Below are 15862 nucleotides of genomic sequence, written 5' to 3'. Positions count from 1 at the left end.
AATGCAAAGAATTGAAAAATTCAAACTTTCGGTGTAGCTGTCACATGCAGTTATGTTGATACAATATCCAGTATTTGTGTCATCACATGAGCATTTTGAGGCAGTTCCTGAAGCTATGGGTTATCAATAAACCCCAAAATGGGTTTCTAAAATGATTTTGCTTGTGCTTATTAAAAAAAGAAAGGCCTGAATTGATGTAGGTTTTTACTGTGTCAGGAACTAGAGAACAATGCTTCTTAAATTCAATGTGATGACGAACCAGTTTTTTATATGCCCAATTTGGCACAAACCAACATATTGACATGGTACAATATAAACAAAAAATTAGAAAAATAACATGTATTTGGATATTGTGGCCATTCAAATTTCTCGAGATGTTTCTCAATGCTGCTTCTTGGGGAGCCATCAGTGGGCTAGCTCCGGTCCACAGGCAATACTTTGAGTAGTGGCACTAGAGATGTCTGTCTTATTCTTTTAAATTTTAGGAGATAGTCTTATATATTTTTCTCAAATGAATTTTTCAAAATATGCATTTTGTCTGCTTCATGTAGAAGAAGCTGTTGCTGCTCCTCTTATTTCAGTTCTCCAGCATCATCCAACAATTCAATGGCATGAAACTGGATGTCTCCACCCTACACAGTTAACTTGAAATTTTTTCTTAGAATGCTGTTATAACTTGCTTGGGAGATTTCTACTGTATCATATTGCTAATATTTTTGAGACATAACATATAACCACTTCTAAGAAATTCATCTGTGCCTCAGAAAATTTCCTGAAGTTTGAGAAACATGAAGTTTTTGATATATTTTTTCATATGCACTGATATTGGAAGTAAAGTCCCTTACCTGGATATAGAACCAGATTCTAGATGAAGGAAATTAATTTTTCACCTTGGTTATATCTGAAGCACCTGTTGGGCAGTCAGCAGCTATCACTAGATTATGCCCATTCTACTCTTATACTTTCTTTAGCCTCCAAATGTTTCATTTCTCCCATGTTTTCAGAATAGTCCATCCTCAAATAATCTTATCAGACAGCAACAAAATGAGTACAGATATATTAAATAAACTAAAATGATAATTTTGAACCTCAGTCTCAACATCATCTCCTACCAAAACTTTTGGCATGTACTATAAATGAACAAGATTTCTGGATATGATCACTTTTACTTTCCCCTGTCATTCCCTCTTGAGAAATTGAAACACGCTCCAGAATGGCTACAAGTGATGGAAAAGAGCCATGAGGAAAACTAGGATCTTAACCCATAAATTTGCAAAGGAGTAAAAAAATGTAGAAAAGAAACCATACCCCCCATGCTGGAGGCCATCCTTCATCTCAGCAGAGCTGAAACAGGAGGTCCTGCACAACATGTGCACAGCACTCACCAGTTTATGATGGCAATGTGAGAGTGCATCCAGGATTTCATCCACAATTCGATCAGACAGGAAGGAAGCCACTGTCAACTTTACTTCACTATGTGAAAATCAAAAGGATAGAGTAGCATTTTAATATGTGCAAAGGGAAAAGAATCATCCACCATTGATGCTATGCTGATAAGATCAACTATGATTCTATTTCTCTCTTTAAATACTGGAATATAAGAATGCGTGAACAGGGCTAAAGATTTCTAAAAATAAGCTTTATACACTCCCATAAACACACAGGTAACAGACTTTCTTCACCAATTTCAACCTGCCTCAAATCAAAACCCAAGATTTAATGGTAGAAATGAAAAACATCTGAATAGAGACAAACTTAATGGGAACCAGATGTACCATGTGGTGAGGAACAATTCATCCATTGATATAAATGAAAACAAATGTGGGCTCGAGTAAATTAAGAAAGTCTAGTCTAGTTGTTAAATCAGTTATTGCTTTAATATGCATATCCCCCACCCTTTAAAAAAACTTCTCACCAAGCAAATGGCACCATATTACACTGCTTCTGCTTTGACTAACCTTCTTAATTTGAATGGTTATAAATTCACAGTAACCCTTTTCTTTTATGAACAGAGATTCCTAAAATTTTCAGTTTGGGTGCCTCTTGCCTGACTTCAGAAAGTTGCTCAGATAACAGAAAGCGGCTTGTAGTTTTCAATAATACACAGATGCAGTCACTAACATTTCAGTAAGATGGCTGGCATTTTGGTTATCATTTTCACAATTTAGTATTCCCAACAATTCAACTTCCATATGTGTTTTCAGTAGGAATACCTTAATGCACATATATACAAATGTACATAAATGCACGATATATTTGAAGGTAAATGTGCTAGAGAAATATATAGCCATATTCCAATATTGTCTTGTAAGCTGAAGTTGAAAATGTATTTCTGTAATAGGAAAAAATCTTGCTAACCTAAAGGCAATAATTTGTATGGAGATTTCTCTGCACAGGAAGGTTTCTGATGATGGGGCAGAAGAATATGAAGCACGAACTCTTTGATGCCTTACAGTAAAACTTTTTCTGGGCTAAAGATAAAAGGATGTTTCTTTAATTCCCATCCCCGAAACAAGGTCTCACCAGCTATTAGGTTTATCTCATACTTCATTTATTATTCCCCAGAGGTGTCCACTGGTAAGTCACACAGGTCTCATATTAAAAATACAGATTGCTAGGTCCCATCCCAAATTTCCAGAGGAGCCTAGAAATCTAATTGCAAATACTTCATTATTTTTAGATGTGTTTGGGAATTGTAAAACTATAGGTTCAATAGTTTGTCTTTTTCTCTCACTCTCGCTGAAGGCGGGGAGGAATGGTTTATCTGTTCCAAATTATACCAAAAAAGACAGAATCTTAAAAATGCAACTATTTTTGAATGTCTCAGGATTCTTCCATTATTTTGCTACTGGGTACTATGCTTCCTTATTGAGCTTCCAGTTTGCAAAAGTTTTAGAGGAAATGAATCAATTTAACCTGCATATGTACACATGTATATGAATGTATACAAACATGCGTGTGTGGACGTGCATATTTTCATTCTATCAACGCTCAGCATAATGCATTACAAACAGCTAAGTAAGGAGTCAATGAGCATAAAATTGATTCATTCCTGTTCAACTTTCAGGATTTGCCCATTTCAAAGAAAGTGACCATATTTGACAGAATTCTATACTCCAGTAAAGGCACCAGAGTATGATCTATTAGTGTTGAACCCACTATTATAAAAGAATAGTGGCCAATACATTTTTTCCTTAATATTTAAGGGCCTTCAAGAAAAATTTTGAAACCACAGGTTACAGAGATACGTAAGCATACCAAGCAAGGGCAAGAGTTCATAAATCGCTAATCTATGGGGTCCTACAAACTCTCTAAAAGTATTTTCTTAATTTCTCAAGTCCTACCAATTGCTTTAAATTCAGCTAAGTAGGTTCTAGAAGCTTTATTAAAACAAACTAAAAACAATAAAAAAAAAATAGCTGTACCTTAGACCCGAGACCATCCAGTTACTGCAGAACTCCTAAGTCCTCAAAGTTCTACATAATCTAATAACAGCTTTAAGGTTGTCAGTCTTTGATATCTAGAGAGTGATACTATAATTTTTGGCTTGTTTTGTTTTTGACTCCATTTTCCTTATGGATTGTCATTTATGTGTTAAAACCACTCCCAACTCTTCAGACAGGAGCTATTATTCCTGCTACATCTAAATATTTTATCACTATTCAGAAATGGTTAAAGTGGGAAATTAAAAATGTTTCTGAAATCGGTTTTTAGTAATCAGATTCCCCAACTAAGAAACATTATGAGAGTTAACTGATCTCATAATAACTGAGTTATAATGTAATACTTATTAGTTTCCATGGAAAAATTCAGGAAAGTGTCCAGTAATCACAGCTTCTAAATATTTATATCTTGTCATATTTTTCAAACTTTTTCAAACAAAAATTTATGTAAACACCCCAAAGGCACCACTAACATATACATGGTATCACAAACCCACCAAAATAACCCAGAAGGAAAATTAGGTAAGGTCAGAGTGGGCCTCTTTGCCTATTTATAGGCTGTGTATTTGCTCACAACAGTATACTCACAACAGCAAACGGATCTCTATCTTCAAGCTAGTGCTTTGTAAAGGTGAAAGATAAACTTCAGAAGCAGCAAATAGGGGTTACAAACATGTACCCCCCTCTTAAACATAAAGCTCTTAAAGAGAGTAGATAACTCTATGCTCTTAAGTAATGCAGGCATTTACGTGGTCATTTTATTTTGGAAATGTAAAAAACCTCTGCATTATGCACAGTTATATTTATATACAGTCTCTGCCTATTAAACATGCCTAAACACATTCTATATGGATAAAGCCAACAATAACCCTCTTTACAACTGCCTCGACTGCATTCACAGAAACTGCAGATCTTAGGTTTATTAACATTATAAACCTACCTAATTTTGTTAAGGATATCAATTCCAGACTGCTCCAACAGGACATTTTTTACAAAGGTACGTGGAATGGAAATCTTTTCGGTGCTGGCACGAATCAAGTCTTGTCGAATGTGGGCTTTTTTCATCACATTGGGACAAAGATTCTCGGCAGCATCAACCATGGACTCAAGCAATGCCTGCAATGCAGCACAAGTGGAGTGGAAGAGATGATGACGCTGCACCAGAGGCGCCCGCCATAAAACTGAAAGGTGGTTATATATGACATCGAGCCTCAGAGAACAGCGACACAATAGAGTCCCGGGGCACAACCAAGGATTCTGAGCTGCCCTGGCATGACTTGTGACTGCTGGATGATCCCTGATCTCTGGTAATCACTTTAAATCAGACACTTGGCAGAACGACGCGAGCTTCACGCTGGCATCTGAAGTGTTATGGTGTGGCAGCTCTACTTAACACAAAGCCAGTAAGAAGAAGATTGAAAAATACAAAAATATCAAGCCTTTATACAACAATTTATCCCATCAGATTGTTCTTCCTGAGACTAGAAAATAAAGTTACATATATCCCTAGAAAATACATCAGATTGGAATGCTTGTGAGATTTTGCAAATCACAGAAACCCTAAATTAGGGAACCATTCAATTGCTCTCTTCTAACAGCTGTAGCAGAAAAAAATCACAGAAACTACAGCCAATTTTACTTTTTAAAAAGAAAATGCTTAGTGTTAGATAAGATTATTATGACAACAATAAATAATATGAATAATAACAGACAAAAACATTTACAGAGCACTTTATAAAACAGCATTCATAGTAATGGTCAAAACATATTTATATAACACTTTAGAATTTGAAAACTGTTTCTGCACATTTTATCTTTCCAACATCTGTGAAGATGGGTAGAGCAGCTATTCATGTGATCTCCATTTTATAGTTGAAGAATGTGAACTAAGGGAAGTTAAATGATTTGCCAGAGATGGATGATATAGCCAAAAAGTGGGAAAAGGGCATCAGCGTTAGTGTCAGACCTAAATATGAAACCTAGTTGAGTGACACTGGGCAAAGCTACTCATCTTTCAATTTTACTTTCTTTACCTATGAAAGGCAATATTAATAAAAAGAATTTCTGACATCATAGGATTACTGAGGATTAAATAATATTACATATGTAAGTTGTTCAGTAGAGTCTCTAGCACTCGATGAAAGCTCAGTATATCACAGATATTATTATTAATCTGATTTCTGAGGCTCTATTCTTAATGATAAGAACCTAGCTTTTGAAAGCCAGGCTTGGATCCTTTTACTGTTCCAGTGTGAACAAGAACCAATGAAGCACTATTATTGAAAGACTTGTACAGGGGTATATCTGCTCACATATTCAAATGCAAAGCACATTCCCATTAGTAAAATGCCTCAGTACACTGCAGGATAAGCCATAGAGTAGTAGGCTGATTATAAGGATTGTGTAGAAACCAGAGGAAGAGGATGGGAAGCAACCACTTGAGAAGTGTCCAAAAGCCATTTCCATTTTGACAGTGCTCTGTTCCTCTTATAACTCTGGTTGAATAATCACTGAATTATTACATTATTTCAAGAAAGTCCCTAGGCCAACCATCTGCAAGAGATACAAATAAATCAGTTTTAGGCTAATTACTTTCCTCTTTGGCATCGGAATAAACACATTGTGTTCCACACTGAGTAGGAGTCCAGCACTACTGATAAGAACAACCTCAGGTATCAATACTGTTTTAATTCTGTCATGTTCATCAGCATATTAGTTAATTTCTGAAAAGTCTCCCTGCAAGACAGTGCTAATTTAGTCAAAATGAACTCCAGACCCAGTGAGAAGAGGCCTGGCTTCCAGTGTAAGCCCCGATGTGAAACTGCTGCGGAATGTTAAGTGAATAACCTTTGCAGATCTCTGCATTTGCACCTATAAAATTACTTAAGGCCTCTTTCTGCTGTGCAAATCCATGATTGCATAACTTTGACCCTGTAAAAAGGAATTTAGCCTGCCATAGGCATTCAATTCAACAGACATTTTGGTGTTAGTTCCCTACCACCACCTCTACCCCTATACTGATCGAAAGCGTAATGAGGCACTTTACACTCTACTAAATAATTTCATCCATGATTTCCTATGATCCACATAACAACTCTGTAAGTGAAGGTAGATTTTAGCACCCCCATTCTATACATGAGAAAATTGAGGATCAGAGGAGATAAGTGAATTGCTTAAGGTCACTCAGCAGGTAACTCAAAGTGGTGAGATGGGGACTTAGGTCTTCTGTTTCCTACACTGTCCATCTTCATCTAATACTCTGATCATTGGTCAAAGTAATGTCCTCTTCCTCTCTGTTTCCTCACCTAAAAGTTTCTTCCTCTGTTCCCTTGATTAAAGGTATCTAAGGCAGCCAGGTAGACTTTGTGTGCAGGGCTGGGAGAAAGAATGCAGCATATCCTTCCAAGTCCCATGGTTCTCTGCATAGCAGACCCTGTTCTTCCTTCCCATGGTTTCCAATTACTACCTATATTCTAATGAGTCTCAACTAAATATTTATTTACAGTCACCTATATAATACATATGACATAATACACATAGGATACAGCCCAGTGAGCACTGCCACCAGGATCTTCCGCCATGGAAAGGTCAATATGTGTTGTCCTCCCCTCCCCCACCCAAACAATAACAACTACAGCCACATAATCAGCCTTTCCTGCTAAGTTCTTTATTGTGAGGAATGGCATCAAACTAAGTCAGAAATCTGTAAGTCTCCCTAGACATGACCTACCTCAATTCTTTCCACCACATCTGTCTCCAAATCTCCTCCTTGATATTTCCACAAAAGTGGAAATATGTCCAATTATTCTTTAGCACAGAATAAAAACTCACAAAATATATCTGGCAGATGCAGAACTTTCGTGCCTCATTTCTTGCCATATCTCTATATTTCCTTTATAACAAATCATAATCCAATCACAGTTGCAGTTCCCCCACATGATCCAGGCTCTGTTTCCATGCTTTGCACACACTGTTCTCTTAGCCTAGATCCCTCCTTTTATCTTTTTTCCCTCTATAGCCAGAACAAATCATTTGTACTCCCCCATACTCAGCTCAGTATTTCTCTTTGAGAAGCTTTCTTTCTCCCCCTATTCCCTTCATACTCTAAGCTGTATTTGATAGCACATACTCCTAGGTGATGTCATAATACCCAGTGGGAAACTCAGTGATCAAATATGTAATATGGTCAAGAAGCTAGTGAATTTTAAACATTTTGGGACCAAGGAACCCCTTTGAGAATCTGATGAATATTCATCCAGAAAAATTAGTATTCAATTTTACATATAATTTTGAAAGTTCATGGAGAGCTAGGGTCACCAGTCTCTAGATACAGAACTTGGATTTAACAGCAAGTGTGAAGTCTTACCCTATATCCCCAGGGCCTAGCATATTTCTTGAAACAATCCCTAAGGAAAATATAAAAAGTATTGCAGGCCCAGGGACTCACTGAGCATGGATGCTGAACAGTGCCTCTACTGATCTTCAATGCTACCTCTGTCATTTCTAAAGTTTGTATATATGTACAGTCTATTTCTGGAATCTCTGTGTATCTTTGGTTCATCTACCTCTGCATACTGCCCTAATTATCATAAATCTTAACATGTGGTAGACGAAGACCACCAATCTTCTTATTCTTCTTGTGTCTGGGCTATTCTTGAGCACTGCTTTTCCATATATTTAGAAACAGCTTTTTCAAGTTCTATTAAAAACCCATTGGAATGTTTATTAGAATTGTTATCAAATAATAGATGAATCTAGGAAAAACTGACATCCGTGACAATAACTTTCCTTACCCATAAACATGACACATATTTTAATTTATTTTAGACTTTCTTTCAAGTCTTTCAATTAAGTTTCTCCATTGAGGTGTTACACATCTTTGATTATTTCCTAGGTACTTTACATTCTTCTGTTGCTACTTTATATGGTGACTATTTTTAATGATATTTTCTAACTAATTGTTGCTGAACATGTAGAAATGTAATAGATTTTTACATATTGCTCTATGTCTGGAAACCTTACTTTACTAATTCAATTACTTACCTGCAGATTCTTTTGTGTTTTCTATGTAGGCCAACATAAAATATGCAAATTATGGCCAATTTTTTAATAATTCTTATATTGTTCATTTTTTTGATTGTCATATTGCATTAACTAAGACATCCAGTACAAACATGAATAGAAGTGGTGATAATGAACATCTTTCCCTTATTCTTGATTTTAAAAGAACTACATTTCCCCCCATTTCAAAAACTTCCAGACCTACAAAAAGTTAAAAGAATAGGACCACAAACACCCTTCTCTTAAAATTTACTAGCTAATAATTTGTGGCATGTGCTTCTCCCTCTGTGAAACATGTGAAAGCAAGCTGTAGTCATTATGAGCCTGACTCCTAACTTCTTTTTTTTTTTTTTAACTTCTTAAATTAGCTATGCTTCTCATTAGTTTTCAGCCTTTCCTCATTTCCAGTATTGTTATTTAAGACTATGCATCTCATTCTAAGTACTGGTTTAGGTGCATGTCACAGTGTCTGATATTACTACGTACATTATTGTTCAATTCTATATATCCTTTAAATTATGCTTGCCTTCCCCTTTGATCCATGAGTTACAAGTAATTTTTCAATTTATAAATGTGAGTTTCTCTTTTAGTTGTTTTTTTGTTCTTAATTTCTAAATTATTTGAAATGGGACCAGAGAATATGGTCTTTGAAAATTGTTAAGCTGTTCTTAATGACTTCATAGGCATTTTTCATAAATATTCCATGTACCCTTAAAAAAATCTGATATTCTCCTATTGTGCACTGATCACATAGGTGTACTAGATCACAACTGAAATTTCTGTTGTTCAAATCTTCTTTATCATTACTTTCTTAATTTACTTGAACTACCAATTACTGATAGTCATTTTTAAAGATCTCTACCACAATGGGCAAATGTCAATTTTTTGTTGTAATTTTGTCCACTTATTCATTCATTTATATTTACATATGTGTGTGTGTATAAAGCCATATGATTAGATGCTTACACACTTGAAATTGTTACATATTTCCAGAAAATTGGACAATTTGTCATTATTGACTGACATATTTTATCTCTAGTGATGTCTCTTCTATTGCCACTTTGGGTGGGATGAATTACTCTGGTGTGAAACTGAACCATGTATTACAGGATGTTTAGAATCACTATCAGCTGCCCTTGCCAGTAACTGTGACAACTAAATATAGCCCAATATTTCCTAATGCTCCTCTAGGAATGCCAAACAACCACAGTTTAGTGCTTCTGTTCTAGTGGTTACATAAGAAATTTTAACATGCATATTTACTTCATGTCTAAAGCAACACTGTCCAATAGAACTTTCTGAGATGATGGGAATATCTGTGCTGTGCAATGAGGGAGCCACTAGCCACACATGGCTATTGAACATGAAATGTGCAAATGGAAATCTGTATTTTAATTTAAATGACCACATGTGGTTAATGGGAAACATGTTGGAAAATGCAGGTCTAATGTTGAGCTCTTAACTCTTCTCTAGAATAAAACTAGGATGTTGGACTGCTTTAACTCACCTCCTACTGACTCATGTGCTCACTTCTAGTGCTTTATTTGCTTTTTAAAATTTTATAGCACATTAAACACTAATGTCTTTGTTTCATTTAGTTAATGTTTCTATTAATATTTACCAATATTTGGCATCTCCCTGCTCATTATTCTTTTTTGTAGCTCAGATTCTCTTTCTCTGATAATTTTCCCTTTATTCCAAAGTATATCATTAGATGTTGTTTTAGTGTAGGATAGTGACAGTAAACTATCTTAGTTTTTGTTTTGATAAAAATGTCTTAATTTTATCCTTTTCTTAATTTTAAGAAAAAAGTAGGTCCATTGGGTATATCATTCTAGGTTGACACTATGTTCTCTCAGAAGTTTAAAGATATTATTTCATCGTCTTTTGGCTTCCATTAACTGTTGAGAAGCGAGCTTTCAGTCTTACTATTGGTCTTTTTTTTAAGTAATAAAAAAAGCCGCCCCACACTGGCCTCCTTTTAGGATCTTCTCAGTGTCTTTGGTGTTCTCTACCTTTTCATTATGGAGATTCTAGATGTGCCTCTGCTTTTACCTATCCCGCCTGGGTTTCACTGAGCTTCCTGAATCAAAATATTCTGGTCTTTCATCGATCCCTGAAATTCTCAGCCACCATCTCTTCAAATGTTAACTTCCCCTATTTTCTCTTTTCTTTCCTTCTGGAAATCTAAATTAGGCTTATGTTAAACTTTCTCATTGTATCCATGCTTCTTAACTTTTCTTATATATTCTTCCTTTGATTAGTCTCTCTGTATTTTACTACCTTCAGACAATGTCAAGTGAACGGGCCTGTTCATGTATCTCCCTCATGACACTTATGAGAGTCTATATTTCTTAACTGTAAAAATAAATAACAAGTAGTATTAGGAAACCAGCATAATAGTTGTAAAATAAATTGGATAAACATCCTTAAGATGGCAGCTATGCTCATACATGCAAGAGCTGTCCAGAAAGTATCCAGCCACTGTTAATATAATGAGAACATGTTACATGGCGGAATACTTTCCGGACAGACCTTCTATATTCTTGCAGTGAGCCAATAACTTGCTGCAATTCATTACAAGCAAATACAAGTTCTATATTGACATGCCCTGAAATCTTCTTTTCTCTTGCTTTAGAAAATATAAAGTGTAGAAAAAGAAAACTCAGAGAACTCTTCTGGCCAAACTGAGTTAATAGTTGACAATATGCCACCTAATCCCTCAGGCCTCATATCCTAAGTAAATCTGAAATTTACCAGTGAAGTATTTTACCATTGAATGCTTGAGTGAAATCAAGAATTTGCCAGGCCAAAACAAATACCCTAAAATTTAAGTCCAGAAGGGAAAAATGAAAGTTTCCTTATGTTAAAACACTCAAATCCCACTTGTTCATCTACTATTACTCCAGGAATAAATGTTAGGATCAAAAGAGGGAAAACAGGAGGAGAGATATCATTTAAAAACACCTAAATCAGGCCAGTCCAGAGAAAACACCCCCTGTTTCAAAGACGAGTTTCTCCAAACTTATTGCTTTCTTCTGCTCCAGAAAGTTTGAAGAAGGTGGCTTATCTGGCCATTTTTTTTGTTTTCTGAAATAACCCTTTGGAAAGATGGTTCAAAGAGCTATTTGAACTTATTCTCATCCAATATTCAAAATGTCTATCACTGGCCACGATACAGAATGATCAAATATTAAAGCTGGAACAAATATCATGAGACTAAGACAATCTTGCACAAGGAAACTTGGTCCAAACAAGTTAGACACACAGGTAGTGGCAAAACCAGGACACAAATCTAGGCCTGCTAGCTCCTGGTTTTCCTTTTTCCCCCTATTCAATATAATAAAAACTTATTTTTACAAAATAACATAACTGTTTTTACAAACTAACGCATCTACTTTAGGTTTTGCTAGCACACATGTTAATTTTAGGAAATTTGGGAAATAGAAAAAAGATTCTTTTTAGTCAGGAAAATTTGGTATCACAATAGTAGTGAAATAAATAATGGCAATAATGGTTTAATAATAAACTGCAATCTGATTGTATTAAAAAGATATTTTTCCTACATAATTTTAAGAAAATCAATGCATTAGAGGCTATATAAATAGATGAATGGGGAAATTTTTTTAAATGGCAAAAGGATGTCCACTTCTCAGGTAAATTGAAAGGAAATAGAAAGGAAGCAAACTGCCTATATTCTACTGAAAGCATCAAAAACTAAATGTGTACCCAGTTAAAAGAAAATTAATAAATAACATTTAATTAAGAAGTTTAGTTAAGGATTTGCTCTGATTCATGCCAGACGTCCCCAAAAGGAAGGAAACTTGAAACTCAGAAAAACTGAAAGTACTGAAAATAAGTGAGTAGGAAAAAACAAGCCATTTGGGGACCTGGGAACTTGGAGACAGTGAGAATGAGAGAAAAGCATGTTATGATACTTGCAAATAAGAAAGCATTGATGAATGGAGAACTGGTAACATTTAACAAGGAGTCAGAAAAGTCAACATCAAAAATAAAATGTAGGGAATGTCTATTTACATTAAAATATTTTGGGTCCTAAATATATTTATAGTATTTCAGGCCCTTAAAAATTCAAATGCCTGGCACTTCAGATATTGGCCTTCTTTTTTTTTTTTTTTTCTTCCTATTTTTGAGACAGAGTCTTGCTGTCACCCCAGCTAGAATGCAGTGGCATCATTACTGTTCACTGCAACCTCAAACCCCTGGGTTCAAACAATCCTCCTGCCTCAGCCCCCAAGAAGCTGAGACTACAGGCACACACCATGATGCCCAGATAATTTTTCTATTTTTAGTAGAGATGGGGTCTCACTCTCTTGCTCAGGCTGGTCTTGAACTCTTGACCTCAAGCAATTCTCTTGCCTGGGCCTCCCAGAGTGCTAGGATTATAGGCATGAGCCATTACGCCTGGCTGATGTTTGCCTTCTATTCCCTTCTAAGAAAGACTGGCAGGAGTCCATTTCAAAGATTTGATGAGATGAAAAGGAAATGGACACCAAAGGTATAAGGGATAATTTGTGATTCAGACCCATTTGAAATAACAATTGACAATTGGAAGCTCTTTGACAGTGAAGGTCTTGCTGCAATGTTTCATGCTGATTTAAATGCCAGCCAAGTCTTAGTATGTAAGAAATATTTTAAAGAAAAAAATTAGGCAATAGATATGAATAGGTACTTCACAAAAGAAGAAATACAAATAAATAATAAAATTATTTGATGAATCACTAGGTTACTGAAGAAATCCAAAAGATACACTGAGATTTTTAATTTTTTACTCACTACATTGAAAATTTTGTTGTTTTGTTTCGTTTTTAGAGCAGGCATCCTCAAACTGTGGCCCACCGGGTGTTTTTGCCGCTGTTGCCTACCCTGTTTAGCAGCCGACTCGTCCTGGGCCCACAGTGCACATGTGTGGAATGTGCGCCGCACCCTCCAACAGCCCTCCAACAGTCTGAGGGACAGTGAATTGGCCTCCTGTTTAAAAAGTTTAAGGATCCCTGTTTTAGAGACACAGGGTCTGGTCTCACAACGTTGCTCAGGTTGGACTCGAACCCCTGGGCTCAAACAATCCTTCCACCTCAGTCTCCTGAGTATCTGGGACAACAGGTATGTGCCAGTGCACCCAACTTACATTGAAAAATATTGAAATATTAAATACTCAGTATTGCAGAGGATGTAGCAAAATGAGCAATTGCCTGTACTACTGGACAGCAGTTTGTAAATATATATTAAAGTACAAAACATATATGTACTATTAATATTTGGTCTAGCAATGGATCAATTATAAGGATTGACTCTAACAGAATTAATCAGAAATTAGAAAATAAATTATGCTGGTTTATTCATATAACCCAACACCATGCAGCCATTAAAAATAATGATTATTGCTATCCAGAACTGTATTTATGACATTGTGCCAGATATAAAAAGGTTATTATCAGTGTGTATAGTATGATCGTATACATATAAAATTGTATGTGTAGGCACAGAATGTCCAGCAATTCACTAAAATATTAACAGCGACACTATCTTTGGTGTTTCAGATGATTTTTACTTTCCTCTTTTCCCCTTGTTAGTATTGTTTAAACATTTCACAATGAGTAAGTTTCATTTTTTGTAGTCAGAAATACGCAACAAGGCTGATTTTGTTTTAAATATGTAAGAAAGTATCCTTCTTACATATTTTATTCTTCATGAAGGATAAAACAAGTGCTATTTATTAGGTAACAAATGGTCTGGCAGAACTCAACAGTCCTTTTTTCTATCCATCTGTCTCAGGATGGATTCAAAATAACCACAATTAAATAAAATAAAAATGACCCACAAGAGTCTCTCTGTATTATATGCACAGGAAGACAGGGAATTAAACCCCTCAAAACTCCACAACATTTTCTCTCTCATTAACTTAATTTTCAAAGACAGTAATTAGCATGTTGCAAAGTTTTTATTGAGTTGCATATCAAATCCCTATGAGCAGAGGAAATTGTGTTCTCAGAAGAAAACAGACCAAATAATTATAGAACTTCATACTAGGTTTTTAAGGCATCCTTGAAAAACAGATTTGAAACAATGTAAACTTTCTGAATGTAAAATTTCTCAGATGTAGCTGTTTTTTGAAGTTACCTTAAGAAAAACCTAGTCTTAGTTTACCCTACCCCCTAAAAAATTTCAGAGACTTTTTTCCTATTTTTTTTTTCCAGTTAGTGAGCCTATAGGTAGGTCTCTGCTATTTTGGGTACCTTGCAACTGTATTCTAAATGCCTTTCCTAGTCTTTCAATCAGCTTTTTACAAGGATTGTTATCTATTTACTTAGTGGCAAGCTCCTCATATAAGCAGTGATCTAGGTACTGTAATTACAGTTCCTGTCATGTTTCCCATTCTCTAAATCAAAGGTAACAATGGAAGATAATTTTTCCTGGCTGGGTATGGTATCTCATCCCAGCACTTTGGGAAGCCAAAGTGGAAGGGTCAACTGAGGACAGGAGTTCAAGACCAGCCTGGGCAGCATAGCAAAACTCAGGCTCTACAAAAAAACTTGAAATTAGCCAGGCATGGTGGTGTGTGTCTATAGTCCCAGCTACTTGGGAGGCTGGGGCAGCAGATCACTGGAGCCCAGAAGTTCAAGGTTACAGTGAACAGTAATACCACCACTGTACTCTAGCTTGTGGCAGAGTAAGAACTTGCCTCCAAAAAAAAAGAATTAGTTAAAAAAAAATAAAAGAAGATAATTTGTCCTGAAGGATACTTGTCTTTCTGCCCTAGTCTAAGCAGAAATCACCCATTCCCTTATCAGTGGCAACCTATTAGATAAAGTACACTTAGAGGTTTACCATTAAAAATGAAATTGATTTTTACTTGAAGTATGTAAGAAGTTATCCCAAAACTTATAAGTGAAGCTGGAAAAGACATAGTATTCAATTTTTACCACAGGTGTATCTGTCTGACATGCACAGAACCGCCCCACAAATCTATGAAACATAGATAGTATGGTATGAAACGCTATCACACATAGTTAAATAACAAAACCCACAAACCTTTAGTTGTTCATCGACAACTCTTGTAACTTCACCAGCCATTGATTCCAGGGTCTCCTGAATTGGACTGGATAATAAACCAGTGGCTCCTTCCCAAGACGCACCACCAACATGGTATAAATTTGGTAACAACTGTAAGAAAAATAAAAAGTATCCTCTCAATAACTAAACAAATATTTTAGTAAGCACAGAGTCATTGCAGAGTTAATGAAAAGGTGAAGAAATATTATTAGGGATAATTTATCTTTTTTTTTTTTTTTTTTGAGACAGAGTCTTGTTCTGTCATCTGGGCTAGAGCCTGGTGG

The 15862-nt window shown here is 35.7% G+C and overlaps 1 protein-coding gene across 7 annotated transcripts in view; it reads right to left on the bottom strand.

The window, feature by feature from the left end:
- CARMIL1 (capping protein regulator and myosin 1 linker 1) overlaps positions 1–15862 on the bottom strand; it is a 318790-nt gene that overhangs the window by 60633 nt on the left and 242295 nt on the right. For all 7 annotated transcript variants that reach the window (XM_012741301.2, XM_012741297.2, XM_076010502.1 and 4 more), the window contains 3 exons: positions 15558–15689; positions 4384–4559; positions 1386–1473 (listed from right to left, as the gene is read on the bottom strand). In XM_012741301.2, the coding sequence (XP_012596755.1) occupies positions 1386–1473; positions 4384–4559; positions 15558–15689 (396 nt within the window). The remainder of the gene's footprint in view (positions 1–1385; positions 1474–4383; positions 4560–15557; positions 15690–15862) is intronic.

This window comes from Microcebus murinus, chromosome 15, assembly GCF_040939455.1.
Source record: "Microcebus murinus isolate Inina chromosome 15, M.murinus_Inina_mat1.0, whole genome shotgun sequence".
Lineage (NCBI taxonomy): Eukaryota > Metazoa > Chordata > Mammalia > Primates > Cheirogaleidae > Microcebus > Microcebus murinus.
Note: the sequence above shows the minus strand (reverse complement) of the source record. Positions and strands in the feature narration are given on the sequence as shown.